The following is a 19155-nucleotide window of genomic DNA, read 5'->3' on the forward strand; positions in this document are numbered from 1 at the left end:
TCCGTTCAGACACCGAACCGGCAGCTGGTCGGAGCGGGGCTCCCTCGGTGCGGGCGAACCGTCGGCACGGGTTAGTCAGTCCAGCGGGCACGGTGCACGGAGTGGGAGGCTAGTGTGTGAGCTGGACACTGGAGCAATCGAGGAGATTTTGGAGACGGTCCCAGACGGAGACGGCAAATCATCTGCAGCGCACGAGGAGACGAGACACGAGGGGAGAAGAGAAGGTTCATAATAGTGGCCGGTCGGCACTGGCGGTGAACTTTGTGACTCGTTAGTGACATTTGTTTGGTGCGCATGAGTGACAATGATGCGTGTGTGAGTGACATCGCACCAGTGGCGAAGTGACATCCAGTGACAGACATTTGCTCCCTACAAACGATACCGTTCTGATCGTGAGTCAGTATCTGATCGCGAAACGCTTCAGATACTGACTCACGAGTCACGCGTGACGGGATCGGAAACCTTGCCCCACTGTGCCCCTCGGCAGCCCGGCGCGGCGTCACCCCGGACCATGGCGGCGCCTCCTGTGTTGTTCTTCTATGTGGCGACTCTCTGCCACCTCACAGTCAGCTCCGGTAAGTGACAGGATCGTCTATACAATGCTCTCAGCTCTGTGACGCAGTCTGAGGCGTGATGACAGACCTCCAGCCACGGCCGGCTTACAGAAAACAAACCACACTCGCGTCAACAAACCAATAACGGTAAACCACGGTGGGGCGCTGAGACCGACACAAAACACCTCACAGATCATCGTGTGTGCTAGCTGGGTGGCGAATTGATGTTCATGTGCACCGTGTTGCACATGTGCGATCATACAGGCGGCAATCATTGTGGAATGCTGTTTGTTGTTATATACGATGCCTGAGAGATTAACGGTCCCAGCCACCACTTTCAATGTGGATGGAATCGTAAGTCTTGTAAAGTAATGATAATTACAACAGCCTTTGTTATTTTAACGTTTTAATAGAATGCAATGTTATGCACAATGGAGCAGAAACGCAGGGTTTACTAAATGCCGATGCATGCACGCAAAAGTTAAGCGTGGCATTTCGCAATAAAACAATCGCAGCTAAATAATGCCGGAATTCAATTGACATCAGACCGTATCACACAACCGTCAGAAACAAAGGAAGTTGTTTACAAGTTCACATATCGTCCAGCTGCTGTTGGGTCGTCTAAACTGGAGCGGGATTCCGCTGAAAACCGAAGCACGGCCGGACCAGGAGCCGACTGAGACTGTTTGTGGCCAGCAGTCCGCCGCCACTGAGGGAAATGCACCGATGCGTGGGAATTTGCACGGCGTGGTGCCGGGGACCCAAGCGAAGGCCAGACGTGGAGGTGTGGTGGTATGGAGGTTTGGCACGGGTGGAGAGGAGTGAATTAAGGCAGATAGCAGATAGATGTTTGAATGACTTTAACGTGGCATTCTCTATTCGCTTGTGGGTTTTTTGGTCCAGTCATCATTTCTCTCCTTAGGGGCATAAAGGTGGAAATTAAATGGCATCCATAGAATAGTTAAGGGCAAGGGTCGAAAACCAAAGTTTACTTTTTGTCAAAAAGCTCGATTTGTTTAGAGACTATTACAATGAGCCGATAGCGGACGTTTTGAAAATGTCAACCTAAGTAGGCATCCTAAACTAACCGTGAATTACCTCTTGCACCGGCTAACAAGGTTCTCCTCACAGCCCATTGCTAAAACTATTATACAGTCAGTGATCATCACCTTGTTCTGCATGTTGCGTACAACCGTGGTACAACGCTTAAATTTCCGATTTTCCTCTTTGCCGATGCGTGAAGCCTATTTACAACCAAGGCAATTAAACTATAAATGTTATGAACATCAACTTAGATAACTAGCACAGCAATATACAATTCAAACACATGTTTAAATATGTTTGCAAAATGAACAAAAGATACTTTCGTAGCACGCATCGATTTGTGGAACTGGGGATATTACAGACGCCACCGCCGTTTCCTATAGCCTAACATCGCCGTGAAGTCAATGTAGCCAGATAGCAGTTCATACGGGAAAACGACACCAATTTGACATCAAGTCTTACTATGGGATGTTTTCTTTAGTTTTACTGTATCAGCTGCGACATTCAGCACAGAGTTTTCGCCGCCAAACAGCTCAGAAAGGATAGCTGTTTGTTAGGCGTTGCATGTCGATTCAAGGTCGGCTACTATCACATTGACCGACAATTTGTAAGCAGTCGTTACCCTAAAGTCGGGATGGTATGGATGCTAGGATCAGAGCGACCTAAAAAAACGTGTTGAATGTTGTCTTTGTCTCATTCACTGGGTAAAAGGAATTTGTCTGTGAAGCGATTGGGACGAACCTCGGAAGCAGTTAGGGTCATATTCCTATACCTATCATGTATAGGTACATACGTTTCGAAAAAATGAAACTAACGCAAATTATACGTACAAAGACAATATATGACTGAGTAAATGCGAAGATCCATAATTCCTTCCACGAGGTACTGTCTGTTCCTGAAAATCAACTATATAATAGTATATAGTTATACTATATATAGTATCTTTTAGTATCTTTTTTATCTTTTAGTATCTTATAGTATCTTTTACAGTCTCAACGTTTAATTTTGAGTTACGCGCGGCGCGGCTCTTCAAACGCTTAGAGATTCTTTTTTTCTCTCTGCTGGCTGAAGCCAGTAGCCTTTATTTTTCGTCTTAATCTTCTGCGCGGGTGTCACCAACGTCTAAATTCCGAGATGAGTAGAAAGATGCAAATGTTTTCAGTCCTCTCGGAGTAATTTTTTTGCGACGGTTTCATTATGAAGGAGACGCCTCCGGCCGTTGGCGGGGTGACAATAACGTGTATGAGTGTCAAGAGACGATTCAAGTGTTTTGCAGCTTTTTCTGGATGATGAAACTAATGGGTAAATAAGAAGTCCTAAGTTGAGTTTTAGAGGAAGGAACTGAAATACACTTAAAAGACGCCTTTAGAGGCGACAAATGAGCGAGCGTGGTGCAGTGTGAGCCGTGCATCTGTGCAAGTGACAAGAGGTATCCCAAACTGAATTGTGCAGGGCTTCCTGCTAATCGGTTCCTAACGATCATCTATCAAATATGAACGATGAACGCAATTGGCCCAGCCGTTCTTGAGATCTTAAGCGGCGGCCTGAACATGCGCACGACTTGCTTTACTCGTAAATCGTAATTCATGGCCGAAGAGCTGCAGCCCTTCTTGAATCATCGCATGAAATAGTCATCTAGTTACATTCTAACCAGCACCTGGCATTTAGATGTTAAAACGTGATAACAGTTAATGATCAAAAGTCCCGAGTCTTGTCACCTTTCCCTAAATCGATACAAATCAGACAAACACAGCAATTCTCAAACATCTTGTCTTAGCGACAGAGGGTACTGAGATTTTCCCGACCGCGCGACTCCGGCCTTTCGGACCGTATTAGCTCGCGCACACCGCGACGTGCCGTTTCGGGCCACGCTCCGACACCCTGTGGCCATCAAACACCGGTTTATGTTCGTTGCCTAGCAACGGTCTGGGCTCGTCTCGCCGTGAGTCTCTCGGTGGGTAATACGGTCCTCTGACCGAGCCCCGGGTCATCAGGCTGCCACCTGTGCCGTGGGCCGCTGTCTCTGTCAGCTTCCGCGGTTAATTGAGAGTGGGCAGTGCCGGTTACAGAGGTGGAACGTGTGACACTGTCGGCACGTGTTACACCAGCGGTATGGGCTGCAACGGCATGTATGACACCAGGGGCACGGGTTACACCAGCGGTATTTACATACACCAGCGGTACATGCTACACAGCGGCACGTGTTACATTGGCGCACGTTTACACTAGCGACACGAGTTACATCAAAGGCACGGGTTACACCAGCGGAACGTGTTACATCGGCGCATGGGTCACATTAGCGGGTTGCACCAACAGCACGGGTTATACCGACAGCACGTGTCATATCAGCGGCACGGGTTACACCAGCGGCACGTGTTACACCAACAGCCTGTGTTACACCGGAGGATCGATCCACGGGTATCGGCCGGTGGGAGTTAGCGGCCCGGTCCCAGGTGCGGACCTCAGGGCTCAGTCGAACCAAAGCTGAATGCCAATTTGGAACTGGCAAACACCGCGGTTCGTGACTCGGATCAAAGAATGGGTGTTTAAAATTTAGTCATGCGCAGAGCGTTTTAACTGTTTTGCTTAGTGCAGGGGCAAACAACTGAAACCGGTACATCTCAACATAAAAAATCTTGGAGAATGAGCCTGTCTCAAAATCTTGTCAAAGGTACAGCAGTCGAGCTAATACACCGCTATAGTTATTTCGTGACTTCGCTTCAGTTTAGTGAGTTGCTTACGCCTAATGCCAGTTAATTAAGTGCGAGTACGTACTAAGAACACTTAATTAAACTAAATTCGGAAACCTCATGGAACATTAGTCGTTAATGTAAGACATTCCAAACTACATGAGCTGAGTAGCTCAGCGATCCCCGTAAATTCCTCGCCGTGGAACTGCCGCCGGAGCCATCAGCTGAGCTCCGTTCAATTCGGGAAATGCAAATGCGCCGATTGAGCGCACTCTGGCCGGGAAATAACACCATCGTTCAGCCGTCACAGCCGTCAACGGGCGCTCCATTTTCTGGCGCGCCGCTTTGGCCGCGGCGCTGGTGGCGGTAAGTGGCGCGACGGCCGGGGGGCAGCTGCAGCGCGCCGCTCGTCAGCCCGGCGGCTGGCTCCGATCACCGGTCCGTCCATCGCGAGCCGCCCGTCGGAACCGATCCGTCGGCGGCGACACGGACGAGCGGCGCCGTCACTCCGGCGAATCACTCCCGACGCAGTCGTGTATGACAGACGGCAAAAAGCGCGCGCCGACACGGCCAAAAAGCGCGCGCCGACGCCGCCCGACGGGATAATCCAGTTTGGCCGCGCCCGGTCGCGCTCCGAGAAGCACGGGAGTAGGGATAAAGCTACCGCCGACAGCGGCGTATGTGACGCGTCGGCAACGTTTATTCCGCGGAGATGAGTCACGTCACGTGTCACGCGTCACCCGGATCAGTCGTTAGCGGAAGAGGGAGAGGGGAAGGGGAGGAGTGTCTCGCTGCCAACCATCTTCCGTCCGTCTGTCTGTTGAGTTTAGTCGGGTCAGATTTGGAACCTCGCTGCACGAAATCAGCTGCAGATGGAGGGGCGGGGACGGGGTAGACGGTCGGAAGATGTTGAGTGTGAGCGGCTCTGACACATTCCGTGTCGCCGTCCACCTCAGCCCTGTCACCCGTCACACACATGACGTCACCTGATGTCACTGACGTGACGGAAAACAACAGCAGCGAGCGGCGGGAGAGGCACTCCACAGCCTGTCACGTAGGAGTGGTCCACAAACAGTGCAGATGTGACATCTGTTCGTGTAAAATATGCGGCAGGAAAATAAGGGCAATTAGAAACAAGGAAAACAATTGAACTACAAGAACATCAGATACAAATAAAATGGTCGATGCCGTTTAAGGCTGTTTTATGGACATGAAATGGCTCTATTGAAACACCCGGTAGCGTAAGCTCTTAAGATGTCTCGAAACCGATGGAGAAGCTTTATTGATTCTATGATAACGTCAACAACCAGTCTGGGAATTAAATCGCTTAGTTGCCAGTACTGTCAGTGGTCTGGCTGTAAAAACGTCTTATGAGTGAGGCCTTTTGTAAGAATAAGTGACAGATATCATTGTAACATCCCATAAAAACATTTTAATTTATAGGCGTGCGCGTTCGGCGTCTAAGAAACTAGCACTTTATCGGTTTAATGTGCAGAAGCTGCCGGTTTCAGCAGTTAGTACCTTGCTGATATCTCTGTTCATGAGAAAGGGTAAGCTCGTCAGTTAAGCGCTAAGACATAACCCGCAGCCTGAAAATTTGCGTCATTTAGCCAGTAAACTGACAATTTAGCTGATCAGGCGACGATGACAGCAGATATCTGTCATGAAGCACAACTAAGGATTTTCTAAGCATTCTGTCAGTTACAAATTACAGGCTCTATTTATGTTGCGGATTACAAGAAAAGAGCAGATTTACTTGATCCAACAAATAATGGCAGGCGTTAGCTACCTTTCTAATGAGCTAGGTAATTAACTAACTACATAGATATGAATAAACAACCAAACATTGATTAAATAGCCCGGGACCGTTGCACTGCGATTTAATGCTGGATAATATTAAGACAAAACCTACAATATATCAGATTAAGAAGGTCAATTAACTTTCTTTTCAGGAAAATATCGCACAAAGCACACAGTCCTAGTCTTTTTCACAGTCTTTTTCTTTTTTTTTTATTAAAAAAGTCCCAATTAAACAGCTATGGAAATATGAGCAAAAGCAAAGTTATATAGAACGTCTAGATAAGGGTTTGCCAAATCCCTGTTCATTGCTCAGCAGTTATCATAAGTAATGTCTAATGTGTTAGTTGAAATAAAATGTCCTATGAACCTGTCTTTTTATCATTTAAATCGATGTCGTAACAGAGATGTAATGGCCTAATGCTCGAGCAGTCATTTATATTTGACTGGTGATATCAACTAAGTGCACTGTTTCTTGAACTCATCATCTCAGCGTTTAAAAGTTTCTGCAGCTTTTATGACCCATTTAGGGATGGTCGTAGTTTAACTTTAAGACACTAATGGCCAGACACTTTCGTAATGTTTTCGCTAACGTTCAAAGGGAGAACAAAGAAGGAGAGGATGAGACAATTCGTCGATTTTATTTTGCGGTTTCGCATTCTAACTGGTAGCAGATTTGCGATTATTCATTTATTCGCATTATCTTATCCATAACGATCATATTCGATCATGTTCCTGTTTAGCCGGCCTGGTAGGGGATAACCAGAGCGAATAGAACGGACCGTCCCCTAAACGGGCAACAGTCGAACTACACTCATCAGTCCAATTCAATCCAATCTAAGTTACGAGCGGGTTGGTTATCGTTGATAAACCCCATGTCATTACCGCCCATTGAATACGAGATAAATAACGAACGTAAGGGGCTAACATGCGGAAACACTAACAAACGCAAGCCCTCCCCCTACCCCCCACCCGCACCTCCCTAAACACTCACACACAATCATGCATTCACGAGCATTCAGCCACGCGCTGTGGCAAAGTCATTTAGGATTTATCCGAGGTCACTTTTACCTGACACCTTGCCTTACTTTACGTGACTTTCATAAATCCCAACATCATAGCACAACACCCGATCGTCATTGTCTGTACCCGTCGTAACACCCCTGACCTGTGACCTCTCCCCGACAGCGTCTTCGCCCTCCGGTGACCGGCCTCCCCGGATCACCGAGCACCCATCGGACACCACAGTGGCACGGGGCAGCCCTGCAATGCTCAACTGCAAGGCGGACGGGTCCCCAGCGCCGTCCATCCACTGGGAGCGGGACGGTCGTCCTGTGGAGGCGCCCTCCCCGACCTGGGTGGCCCTGCCCAGCGGGTCGCTGTTCGTACTGGCCGTGGCGAGGGCGGATGCCGGACGATACCGCTGTGTGGCCGTCAACAGGGCAGGAGAGGCGAGCAGCAGAGAGGCGGTGCTGACTGCTGCAGGTCAGTGGGAAGAGGGATAAGGAGAGAAGAGGACAGGACAGGGGACGGGTGGGATCAGTAGGAAGGCCTTCCACCTTACTAACTACCGCAAGTCAGTCGTGGCCCGTGGGGAGTGAGACGAGGATTCCTATAGCCCCTAGGGCGAGCTGAGTTAAGTGTATTACTCGTATTAGCATAATTAAGGAGCGTCATCCTTTGGAAACACATTGCTCTCATAAACATTTAATTCATCGTTTCATCGTTACGAACAATGAACATGCCTTACTAGTTTCTCTAAGACTTTGCTTTAGAAAACGAGCAAAGGCCAGACAAAGCCTCCATCCCAGAAGGATGAAATCCTCTGCCCGGACCATAACCAGTTTCAATGTTAGCGGAGTCGGTTTACCATCCTCCTCCAAGCCACGTCCGCGGCCCGTCCGTCCGAAACGAGCCATAATGGACGCGTAATGAGCTGGCTGAGCTCATCTCTGGCCCGCTGAATACTCGGTCTGAATGTTCGCTCTCTCGGCTGCCGTCAACATTAGCGCAGCGGCGAACCGCGGCAGCGGCCTGTTTTGTGCGAGCCGCCGCTGTTGCATTAGCGGCCGAGAGACAATATTATGACAGTAGGCTGCACGCTGATGGGAGTAGTCCCGGCGCGGATTTTTGCCATTCCAACTGATGAAAGGCGTGCTTAGCCAAATGGAGTAGTTGTGGCAGAATCGAAGCGTGGATGTCAAAAGAGTATGGTGCTGAAGGGGAGGGATTAATCAAAATCCAAGAAGCGTAAACACGCGAGTCAGGCACCTGCGGACTAATCACGGAAAAGACAGCAAGGGAGGGTGCTATTGAATGTTGCCTTACTACATACATATATAAAGTTGCATTCAGTTCATTGGCATTATTGCGAGATGCGAGGGTTATGCCGACATTATGCGAGGGTCTGTAAACAATAAACATACAATAATCTCAGATCATTATCTACGGTATGACGGGGATAAAATCAATAAATCTAAAGGGTCTATTAGTCATCTATTAGTCAATTACGTACATCGACAGCAACATGTATAGAGCTATATCAGTAATTAGCATGGAGATTGCATAGCACAGCAACATTGCTTTGCTTGAAGTAGAAAAGAGCACATGTTCACAGAAAATCCGTGCCGGCATGATAGTTTTAAACAGTTTCTATGTACTTCGCCGTTTACCCGTTTCCCAGTTCACTCAGAAGTTCCGAATCTCGAGTGGCCGCAGACGAGCCACGAATGCCGATCGTCTGCCGACTGGGAATCGGGTCAAACCATGCTGCATCCAACTCCGCACATTTAAACTCGCTCGCTAGCGGAGAGGGCATTCGGAGAGACAAAAACAAGACCAAAATAGCGAGAGGAAACGGTCACTGGTGGCATCATGTAGAGATGCAAGGCCACACAAGGACATCCTATTTGCGGTTGGTGGAATCCTCTTTAATCGGCAGAATCTAGACGTGCACGCAAAGAATGTTCACGTCAGCAAGGCGGCAGTTCAAATTAAGATAAAGAAAATGGAAGGTCGCCTTTAATGCATCTAAAACAGGATCTGGAGCAGGGCAGAAGCCAGCACAAACATAGTTTTACCCGCTGTCAGCGACGAGAAATAGACGGTGTTTGCAATGTTTGCGATGCTTCTCAGACGTTCAAAACAGCGTCAAACGCCACCGGGACGCGCTGGATCGCCGAATGGCCGGTGGGTCGACAGTCCCGGCGCAGACGAGACAAGCACCGCGCCGATCCGCGCTAAGCTCTCTCCATCTCCGTCCGAACCAAGCTCGAGCTTTCTTTTCGCAAAAGCTTCAGCCAAATCACATTTTCTGCGCCCGGCCGCTGCCGGGAGATCTATAGAATCGCTATTGACGGTTCCTCTCGACGCAACGAACGACCCGCGACGGAGTGGAGACAAAAAGTTCGCACCGAGGACCGTGCGCATTCAGTGACATTCCCAGTTGGTCGGTTCCGACCCCGCCCCCTATTACCGGTCACACGGCGAGCACTGCCATTACTTAGCCAGGGACACCGTCCCGTCCGCGGCACCTGTCGTCGACAAAAACGGCGCACGGGCCGCGCCACTCGCCGCCTCAAACACAGCCGCTAATTGGAGGACAGGAGGAGCGATGGGGCCGCGCGCGGCGCTGACGGAGCCGTTCGTTACGGCCCCGGTAGTCGTCACATCGGCGGTGACGCCGCCGGCCGGACCGCTCGTTTTTACCGCAGACTGGCCCGCCGTCGACGATCCGACTTTTCGGCGATTTCGCACCGGCGGATGTTTTTCTTAGGGTGCTTTCGATTGGAAGGAGACGAGAGGATATTGGATTTTCACGCGCACTTGAAGTCATTGGTGCGGATATGGATATTCTGAAAGACTGGCCATATTGAAAAATGGGAAAACACAGTGCGCTCCAGAAATCAGTCGCAGCGAATAAACTTTCTTCGTTCTGTGAAAGAATATCATTAGGAACTATGAAGTTCTGAAACTTCTTGACAAAAGAAGACGTCGAACATGAAATCGCTATTAGGGATGCTTGATGTGTGGAAATCAATATCAGATAATGCGATCGGACTTCGGTCGATTTAGACGTACGTTCGCTTCATTTACTTTTGTAAAATATCTATCTGCATTTATCATTACTTGAGTTTGATAATTGATATGAAATGCTAAATGAACACGAATATTTTTGCTTCTATAGTTACTATGTAAAAAGTTCCTTGTATGTGACCTGACTCGACCCCTCATGCCCCCAGTTTTGCGGGAGGAGTTTCGCGTCTCGCCCCAGGACACAGAGGTCAGCGTGGGGTCACGGGTGACTCTGCGCTGCTCCCCACCCAAGGGCGATCCACCACCGACTGTGGGGTGGATCAAGGATTACTCACAGGTCGACTTCAACGAGCCTCACAGGTGAGAGAGGGAGAGAGAGAGAGAGAGAGAGAGAGAGAGAGAGAGAGAGAGAGAGAGAGAGGGGGGGAGAGAGGGAGAGAGAGAGAGGGAGAGAGAGAGAGAGAGGCAGACGGACACGTCATCTCAGACGTCAATCGATCCCATACATCAGCGCTTTCCATCAGTGGATCTTGTATACGTCTGACGTTTACGAACCAGAGTTAACGTACACAATCGAGCTGTTTACAAAACTGTACCGAGAAGCTTCAAGCGACAGACACTAAATGATCAAACCGTTGAAAGAATAAGTAAATACTCGTATGCTGTTTTCTTAAAAGAACGGCACTTTAAGACAAATCTTTTATCAGCATCCGGAGTGTCGGATTAAAATTATCTAAGCACCGATAGCCGGAATCAATGTTGTTGTCTTGGGTCACAGTCTCTCGCGCCCAGGCATCCGAAGCCGGAATTAAACGTCCTCCGCCATCCTCCCTCAATGTCGCCGATGCGTATCACCGCGGGAGATAAGCTAACTCTGTGCTTGATTGTTCCTCCGCAGCCGGTTCTCGCTGGCCGGAGAGGGTGACCTGGTCATACCGAACGTCACCCTGAGTGACACGGGCACCTACTGGTGCGTGGCCAAGAACTACGCCGGGATGAAGAGACGCTCCCGACCTGCACAGCTTGCCGTCAGCGGTAAGAGAACTTCAGAGGCTAAGACACGGGATCTTAAATACCGTGATTTCATGGATAAAACAGTGAGGGTGGGCCTGTGGCTTTCAGGAGGAGCTGAGACAGGCTTTTCAGTGGAAGCAATGTTACAAAGAAGACTTTGTCATAATCAATCATAAGGGGCTGTATTCCGTCAGTATTGTGCTGTCACCATAGAAAATGGAGAGCCGGGGTTTCCTATCGCGTCCTAGCGTCGTCATTCATTCGTCATTCATTTTAGATACGATACAAGCAACAAAGACAGCACAGGGCGGACAAATCACCGGACATGTTCGTTCCCTTTCACAGAGTTGCCGCCTCCTCCGGCCAATGTCACGGCGGTCCCCGCGGACGGGAGGTCAGCCCTGGTGACCTGGGAGGTGACCGGTGACCCCGCGATGACCCCTCTGCAGCCCGAGGGGTACCAGGTGTACGCCAGGTCAGAGGCGGGTCATCGGAGTCGACTGAGGGCTGACGCCAACACCTCTCAGGTAAGACGGACGAGCGAAGACGACCACTAATCACATGGACTTGTAATCACACTGGAATGAGATTCCATTCCGGTTTGGAGTTGATCGTATTATGACGTAAAATGAGAGCAAGCGGATGATACGAGCTCAGTCCCGAGAAGGGCATTACAGCATAATGCGAATTATTATGCTTACTTAAACATGATTCTGATAATTGCAGCAAGAGAGATAGCTAGAAGTAACCCCCAAAATATGTAAGTCACGCTAAGCATTACTGAGACTGGATAGCCAAACCACAAGCACGCCAGTAGCTCGAAACATTGAACCGCAACGCTAAATACTTCAATATATAGGCACTACCATGGCTGACCTGACACGGCCCTGGTTGACCTGACATGACCCATTCGCAGGTGACGCTGTCAAACCTGACCACCGGCGCCACCTACACCATCTGGGTGACCTCTGTGTCCCCGGGAGGGGAGAGCGTGCCCTCTCCTCCGGTCACCCTGCAGCTGCCGGATGCCGCTCCTCCCCTCTCCCCGCCCGTCTCCCTGGACCTGCCGCCGCCCGGCCCGGACGGTGACCTGACCTCTGACCTGGCCCCGGTGCCGGCGGGAGGACCTCGCCGGCCCCCGGCGGGTCACATCTGGCTAGCCGCTGCCGTGTCGACCCTGGTCCTGCTGACACTGAGCGGTCTGGCCATCAGTGGATGGGTCAGACGGGTGCGCAGGAAACAGCAGTCAGGTGAGAATGGGATGGGTTGGACAAGGTCACAAGGAAAGAGGGTCAGGGGTGCGAAGCTGGGTCGGTAGCTTCGGGTCAGCGCTGGATCAACGTCAACCATATTGGAGGTGTGGACGGGACTCAGGTCAGAGTGACGTTCTGTTGGGACATGGGAGGACAGTCGTGCCTTGAGATGTTGGAGAGTCGCAATCTAGCCGTTCTCAGCAAAAGAATGAAAGCCTAGGCGCATCGCAAGATGACCCGTCTCTCTACTTCCCCATCCTCCTTCCTCTCCAACACAACTGAGTACTGACGGTCATCTTTCACCCCTCTCTGTCCACCAGAATCGGACGAGAAGCGACGTGATGGCGTCTCGCTGCTGCCCAGCTCGGTCCGACCGGCCTCTTGGATGGAGGGCAGTGTGTGGAGTGCCGAGCTGACCGGCAGACGGACCGAGAGCGACCGAAATCCGCCTACCGGCACGGGAGGTCGGGGCCGAGGGCTCGTGGACAGCGTACCGTCGCCGACACCGTACGCTACCACGGCGTTATTGCAGACGGGTGAGTCGGTGGAGGGCGAAAATGGACAGGATGGATGGTGATCGAGCGCTACCAGTTTGCCTATGAACCCATAGCCATGCTCGTGCTCTTATAGCCCTGTGTTCGTCTTTCAGGCAGCGACGACTCGTGGATGGACTCGTGTCGCAAATCCCGCGACATCTCCACCTCCTCCTTCGGCGTGTTCTCCACCAGAGGCAGCGGCAGGAGCTCCGACTGTTCAGCTCGCTACAGCCGACCACACAGAGTGACATCACAGAACGGTGACGTCATCAGGGTCACCGCTCCTCGGCAGGGAGTGGAGGACGACACCGCAGAGGTCATGGCCTGCGGTGTCTTCCCCTTCGAGTGCCAGCCGGGCACGCGGGGACATACCGATCCCTTGTGGAGGGTCAGGGAGCACCAGGGGGTGCCACGGGACGCCTACCAGCCGCTGCTGGGTGACCCCTCTCGCAGAGGCGGTGAGAGTTGCGCGGCAGGCTCACACCAGGGACGCCTGTCGTTTATAGGCGAGGGCCCGGTCTCGGCTGACCGGCGCGACATCTACAGAGAGGAGGGAAGCAGCTTTTACGGACCGAGCTCTGCGGGAGGTCCGAGCCAGGACAACAAACGAGCTTCAGCCAGATACTGAGCTTTCTGGTGCTGTGTTGGCGGGATAAGTTGTGTTTTATGTGTGGACAGCCCGACACGCATAACAAAGTGAGCTTGTTGGGCGCCATAGGTGCCTAGCCGAGTGCAGTGTTACATAAAAAAGCGTGCGTGTAACGCAGGGTGATACGAATAATTGTGAATGGAACTCTACCACGATAAATAGACGGACAGGACAGCACGTTCGAATCAGCCATCGCAAACATATCGCCGGGTTGTTGTGACGACTTTCAGTTTTACATGCAGTATAGAAACATTTTTTTTTATCCAATTCTGCTATCATGTTATACTGTAGAAAGTCTTTTTAACGTTTCCATTCACGTTCCACTTATGGTCGAAATGCGATAGGTAGAATCAAGCGTTTCACTTTTCGGTAGTATAAAAGGGCAATTCAATTGTTTGCCAAAGTTAAAAGAGCTCTATAGTGAGGCGATGTCTTACGATAATGTGAAGCAAGTGATCGTGCCAGAGTACTATAAATATATATCGTGCTAACGGCGCTAGCAATGACCAGCTTTAGGCCAAACGTTGTTGCTGGTCCGTGGACTGGACATCGGAATAAGGTGTCCATCTCATCATGTTCAATGGAATGCAAGATGTGAATCTATATAATACAGTTGGACAGTGCTGGATGCAAATCGTTTGCTTCTTTGTTTTTTTTTTTTGAAAGGGGGAGGTTTATGACCGTCTCATTGCATGCCCCCTGTATCTATATCACTAGGTATCACTAGGTACTACATACAAGTTACGAAAAATATTGTTTAGATACGAACATCGCGATATATAAACTTCACACAACGAACCTCGAATATCACGAAACTGCCATCGTCACGCTCATGCGCATACCGGGTGGCCCAAAAAAAACGTTCCGAACTTTGGAGGCCTATATCTCAAATTCGAGTGCAAATAACGAGCCAAAATTTTCATCAAGGTAGCGTCACTTCTTTGCGCATTGATATCCCAAATTATAACACTGTAACATCATTTTCAAGCCAGCAATCTTATGTTGAATTAAGTAACACGTTTTTGCTTTTTTTGCCGATGTTGAACGGCAGTAATGATTGGCTTAGACGTACCATGTTCGAAAAAAGAATGAAAAAATAGAACACGTGAATGAAACCAGAACGTGTGTTGTTATTTTAAATATTTTTTCCCACTTATGTGCCAAATATTCAAATACTGAGCCAAAATAGTGTTAATGGATGCCATTTGTTTTAACAAGTCCTGTTTCGAGCAGGAGTGGCACGGTGCATGGGTTACTGCTGATCGCCCTCCCTTCAAGAAGATCAACTAGTTATCGACCGAATAAGGAAAAAAAGCTAGAGGGAATGTGTCACCCTGAGGCCTGAACCATCAACGAGACTAGTTGCCAGTAGCAGTCATGGCTGCAGGCCGTGGTGCCGAGATGGAAGTGGCCCGTTCACTCATATCTTTTAGTAAAAATCTGAGCAAAAAAGTAATTTTTACATGGCATGCTAGAAACACGAACCATTTAAAAAGTAATTGACCGAATAACATAAAAATCATACCATTTACTGAAAATATATGCCGCATTGACTATTGGAAGTTTCAATGTTGTATCTTTATCACTTTCTGAGAAATATTGATTTAAAGTTGGGAACGTTTTTTTGGGCCACCCGGTATTTACCACCCAACAATCGCACCAGAACGCCGCCCGCGGAGCCAAGCTCGTAGCCTGGGGGATAGGCTGACAGGCTGTGCCGCAGGACAGACGAGCGCCGTACTGTTAGACTGACCCGCACAGCACGGCAGCCCTCCGGCACAGCAGCCGACTGCATGGAACCATCAACGCTGAAGGACGGTGATGCGTAAAATAGCGCCACTTCTAACGTTATACCGAATATCAATCAGATGCATTTTAGAGATCTGAGGCCATCTTCAAGGCCGTCTTGTGCTAAATGTTGATACATCCCGTAAAAAGCCTCTTTTCCATTGATTGAAATCCAAACGCGGCCTCCGCCTGGTCCCCATAACATACTGCAACGACGGGTTACCAGGTCGGATCCTGCGTCGTTCCTGAACGGGCTTGCAAGTAAATTTGATTTGTTAATTGTTAACATGCCTTGCATCGGTAATTACTAATGTGGTGTTGCTGGTTGCCACCTTACTGCGGGCAGATAACCAATATACGTCGCTTGGAGAGGCGTGACTTTTTCAACGCGTGTGGACGGCAGCCCGATAGAAATCAAATCCGTGATAGTACGAGCCGTTATGATATACACTATCATGTCATATACCTGACTACCTACTTGCACTTGCATATTTACATTACATATTAAGCATAAGCAGTAAGTACCTACATATTTAAATTTCAGTATAAAAGTATTACACTTATGTGACAAAAGCCACTCATACGGTTTTACCCAGCATCAGGGCAAAGGTGACACGAACCTAAACTTCTAATCTCGCTTTTGTTCCCACCTATCAGCTCCTCTCGACTGAGAGCCGTCTATGGCCCACAGCGGTCACGTGCTCTGTGCATAGCCGTGCCCATGAAGTCACGTGGTATGCATATTATCATATCGGCGGCACTAGACTGCCCGGGCCGGGACGGCAGAGTCAGAGGTGTCACACAGGTACCGAGAGAGGGCGGAGTGGCGGGACAGGTGCTCTTAGACCGGCCGGCACTACTAAAAACGACAAGGTGAGCTTACTGACATATAACTGCAGCTAGATATTTTCCTGGGAATATGCTGAGTGGGCTATAACTGAAATGACTAAATAAAACTGAAAATGAAACTGAAATAACCAAATCTTACATTAGCAGTACCTACGGTAGTCTGTTGTGGACGGGAGGTCGGAATGATGATGATGATGATGATGATGATGATGACGATGAAGATGACGCTTACAATATACCGTCCCATTTCCCCAGATGTCTCAGGAGAAGCGGCTGGCGTACCCGTACAAGATCCGCCCGCTGCAGGGCGAGCTTCAGGAGCAGATGAAGCGCGACTTCGAGGGCACGCCGAGCGGCCTGGCCGCCTGCAACCACTGGGGCTTCAAGCTGATGGGCAAGGTGACCGACGACCTCCTCGAGGACATTTACAACTACCCGCTGGAGGAGCGAGATGTGTGGATCATGACGCCGCCCAAGAGCGGTACCACCTGGGCCCAGGAGATGATCTGGCTGCTGGCTAATGATCTCGACTATGAGGGCGCCAAGACGCCGCTCTTGCCCAACAGGTGAGCACTGCGGATATTGGGGGGGGGGGGAGAGACCCGGCTGGAGTGTAAAGATCAGGCTGAAAACAACGGGTGACCGGGAGGACAGTTTGCTCAATAAGATGACTGGAAGAAAAAAAAAACACCAGAACCGAGTGCCTGAGTCTGGAAGCACAACCACTTCGTTACTTGGAAGAAAATACGCGCCAGGGTAGTTCAGCTAAACATGTTCAACATTTATTTTCAATTCGTTCACTGGTTTCAACTCAAGAGTCGACACCAGCCGTCAATTCATTTCACTCTTGTAAATGTTAACTAAACCTCCAGAGACCGACTAGCCGTACTGGCCCGAAGGATGACCGTTTCTTATCCCACAGGTGGCTGTACCCGGAGGCGCCCGCCATCGTCGACAAGGACGGCATCAGGAAGTTCCTGCCCGCGGACCCGGAGAAGCGAACCATCACTACCAACTCGATGGCCGGCAACGCGCACACGGGCGCGCGCCGCTTCGTCAAGTCGCACCTGCCGCTGTCGATGAACAACCCACGTCTCCTGGACGTCTGCAAGGTGGTGTACGTGGCCAGGAACCCCAAGGATGTGTGTGTCTCCTACTACAACCACAACCGGCTCATGGCCACGCACGGCTTCACCGGAAACCTGGAGGTCTGTACCGACAAGCCAATGAATGGCCTTGCAAACTCCGAAATAATGGTCGCCATTTGTGCATGTTACTCGTACATAATTTTCGATCGATAAAAGGTTAGACAAATATTGACAAAATGCAGGTAAAGATGTAGGTGCCTGAGAGAAATTATTCCTACATTTTTTTGAACTTCCTCGTCTTCATCAGAAAGACCTACTTAACGATATACGGGTCGATTAATATCGATTGAATCTTACGTCGGTTCATCTTTCCATCAATTTTACAAGGCAATCAACCATTCACTTTGCCCGCTAACCTCCTTCACTTTTCCAGCTCTTCATGCAGCACTTCATGGACGGCAACATCAAGCTGAACCCGTGCATCGATCACATGATCGAGGCCTGGAACCTGCGACACCACCCCAACATGTGCTTCATCTTCTACGAGGACATGAAGCGCGACCTCAAGTCGCAGATCCGCAAGGTGGCCAAGTTCCTCGGTAAGGACTATTCGGAGGAGCAGGTGAACAAGCTGGCCGAGCACCTGCACATCGACAACTTCAAGAAGAACCCGTACGTCAACATGGAGCACTTCAAGCTGCAGGGTGTGATGCACAAGGACCGTGGCAACTTCATCAGGAAGGGCAAGACGGGCGACTGGAAGAACCACTTCACGCCCGAGATGACGGAAAAGTTCGACAAGTGGCTCGAACAGAAACTGAAGGGCACCGATCTCAAGTTTGTTACTGAGCTTGATCAGCAGGATTGAGGGCAGATGTTACCAAACGGTCTGCGCCGTCAAGTCAAATCTCCTGAAAGAGCCGCAAAGGTGCCAGGAAGGACTTAGCCAGTACCGAACCTCATTAATGACCAAGGCGGGCAGGGGCAGCCGGTCAAGGTCTGTGAGACAGCAACCTCTCTTGATACTCTTACAAAACCATATCGGGTCGTGGCTAGAATGGGCCTAGTCCCGGCAGGAATACTCCTCTGTATATTGTGTGTTAGTTGTTACGTTCCGTTCGTACCTATGAATAAACGACGGGTGAAGTTAGCTTGGGAGGCTTTCTAGTTTCTACAAACTGATGCAAACAGTGTGACCGGCCATTCGTGACGAAAAACAAAGTTGACAGAAAAATACAACGCTGCTGAATTTGAGTGCAACTAAATAAAGAAAGTACATATCATATGTGAGGCTGAGAGAATGCCAATATCCATTTTACGCGACTCCCAGCCATCGCTGAAAACCATTCCACATTCTCGAGAGGTGGTATCGGAGCTGAGTGCCATTTAAGCGCCAGTCGCTAGCCCATATCGCTCCAACGCCAAAAGTGACCGAGTTCAGAGATTACTAATCGAGTACACGCGCTCCTCGGATCACTAACAGGCCCACTGTCCTCGGCCCCTATCGATGTCGCTATCGAGGCGGGGCAGGCAGTCCCGACACTTGACATCGCCCCGGAGACGGCGTGTCCGTACGAGGGGACTTGAGAGCACGTTATCTGACCTTCCGATACCGGTATCGGCCTCACGATACACCGTGACGGGGCAGAAAGTCGAGATCAGATGGTCCAATGTGGGACGGCGGTCTTGCCATATCCAATATCACCCGTGATAAATACATAGGCCAGTACTCAACAGGTGTCATATTGAAGAGGGAAGCTGTGATATGAGCACTGTAACGTCTAGGGATGTCTGCAAAACTGTAGGAAATACTCATCACATGAAAGAAATTGGCATGCAAGGTCGAGGATTATGAGTT

The 19155-nt window shown here is 49.9% G+C and overlaps 2 protein-coding genes across 2 annotated transcripts; both read left to right on the top strand.

Annotated features, from left to right (window-relative positions):
• LOC122386580 (neogenin-like) lies at positions 1–14197 on the top strand. Its single transcript, XM_043375885.1, has 9 exons — positions 1–70; positions 488–575; positions 7274–7570; positions 10327–10480; positions 11019–11155; positions 11480–11661; positions 12051–12384; positions 12708–12923; positions 13037–14197. The coding sequence occupies exons 2-9, from the start codon at positions 512–514 to the stop codon at positions 13549–13551; spliced, it is 1899 nt and encodes a 632-aa protein (XP_043231820.1). The 5' UTR covers positions 1–70; positions 488–511; the 3' UTR covers positions 13552–14197.
• A 1932-nt stretch (positions 14198–16129) lies between these two features.
• Positions 16130–18447, top strand: LOC122386581 (sulfotransferase 1E1-like). The gene is made up of 4 exons (XM_043375886.1): positions 16130–16233; positions 16465–16775; positions 17132–17417; positions 17731–18447. Exons 2-4 carry the CDS (start codon positions 16465–16467, stop codon positions 18163–18165), a joined length of 1032 nt encoding a protein of 343 aa, XP_043231821.1. The 5' UTR covers positions 16130–16233; the 3' UTR covers positions 18166–18447.
• Positions 18448–19155: the final 708 nt, after the last annotated feature.

The sequence above is a fragment of the Amphibalanus amphitrite genome, unplaced genomic scaffold (assembly GCF_019059575.1).
Source record: "Amphibalanus amphitrite isolate SeventyFive unplaced genomic scaffold, NRLGWU_Aamphi_draft 000256F_arrow, whole genome shotgun sequence".
In the NCBI taxonomy this organism is placed as follows: domain Eukaryota; kingdom Metazoa; phylum Arthropoda; class Thecostraca; order Balanomorpha; family Balanidae; genus Amphibalanus; species Amphibalanus amphitrite.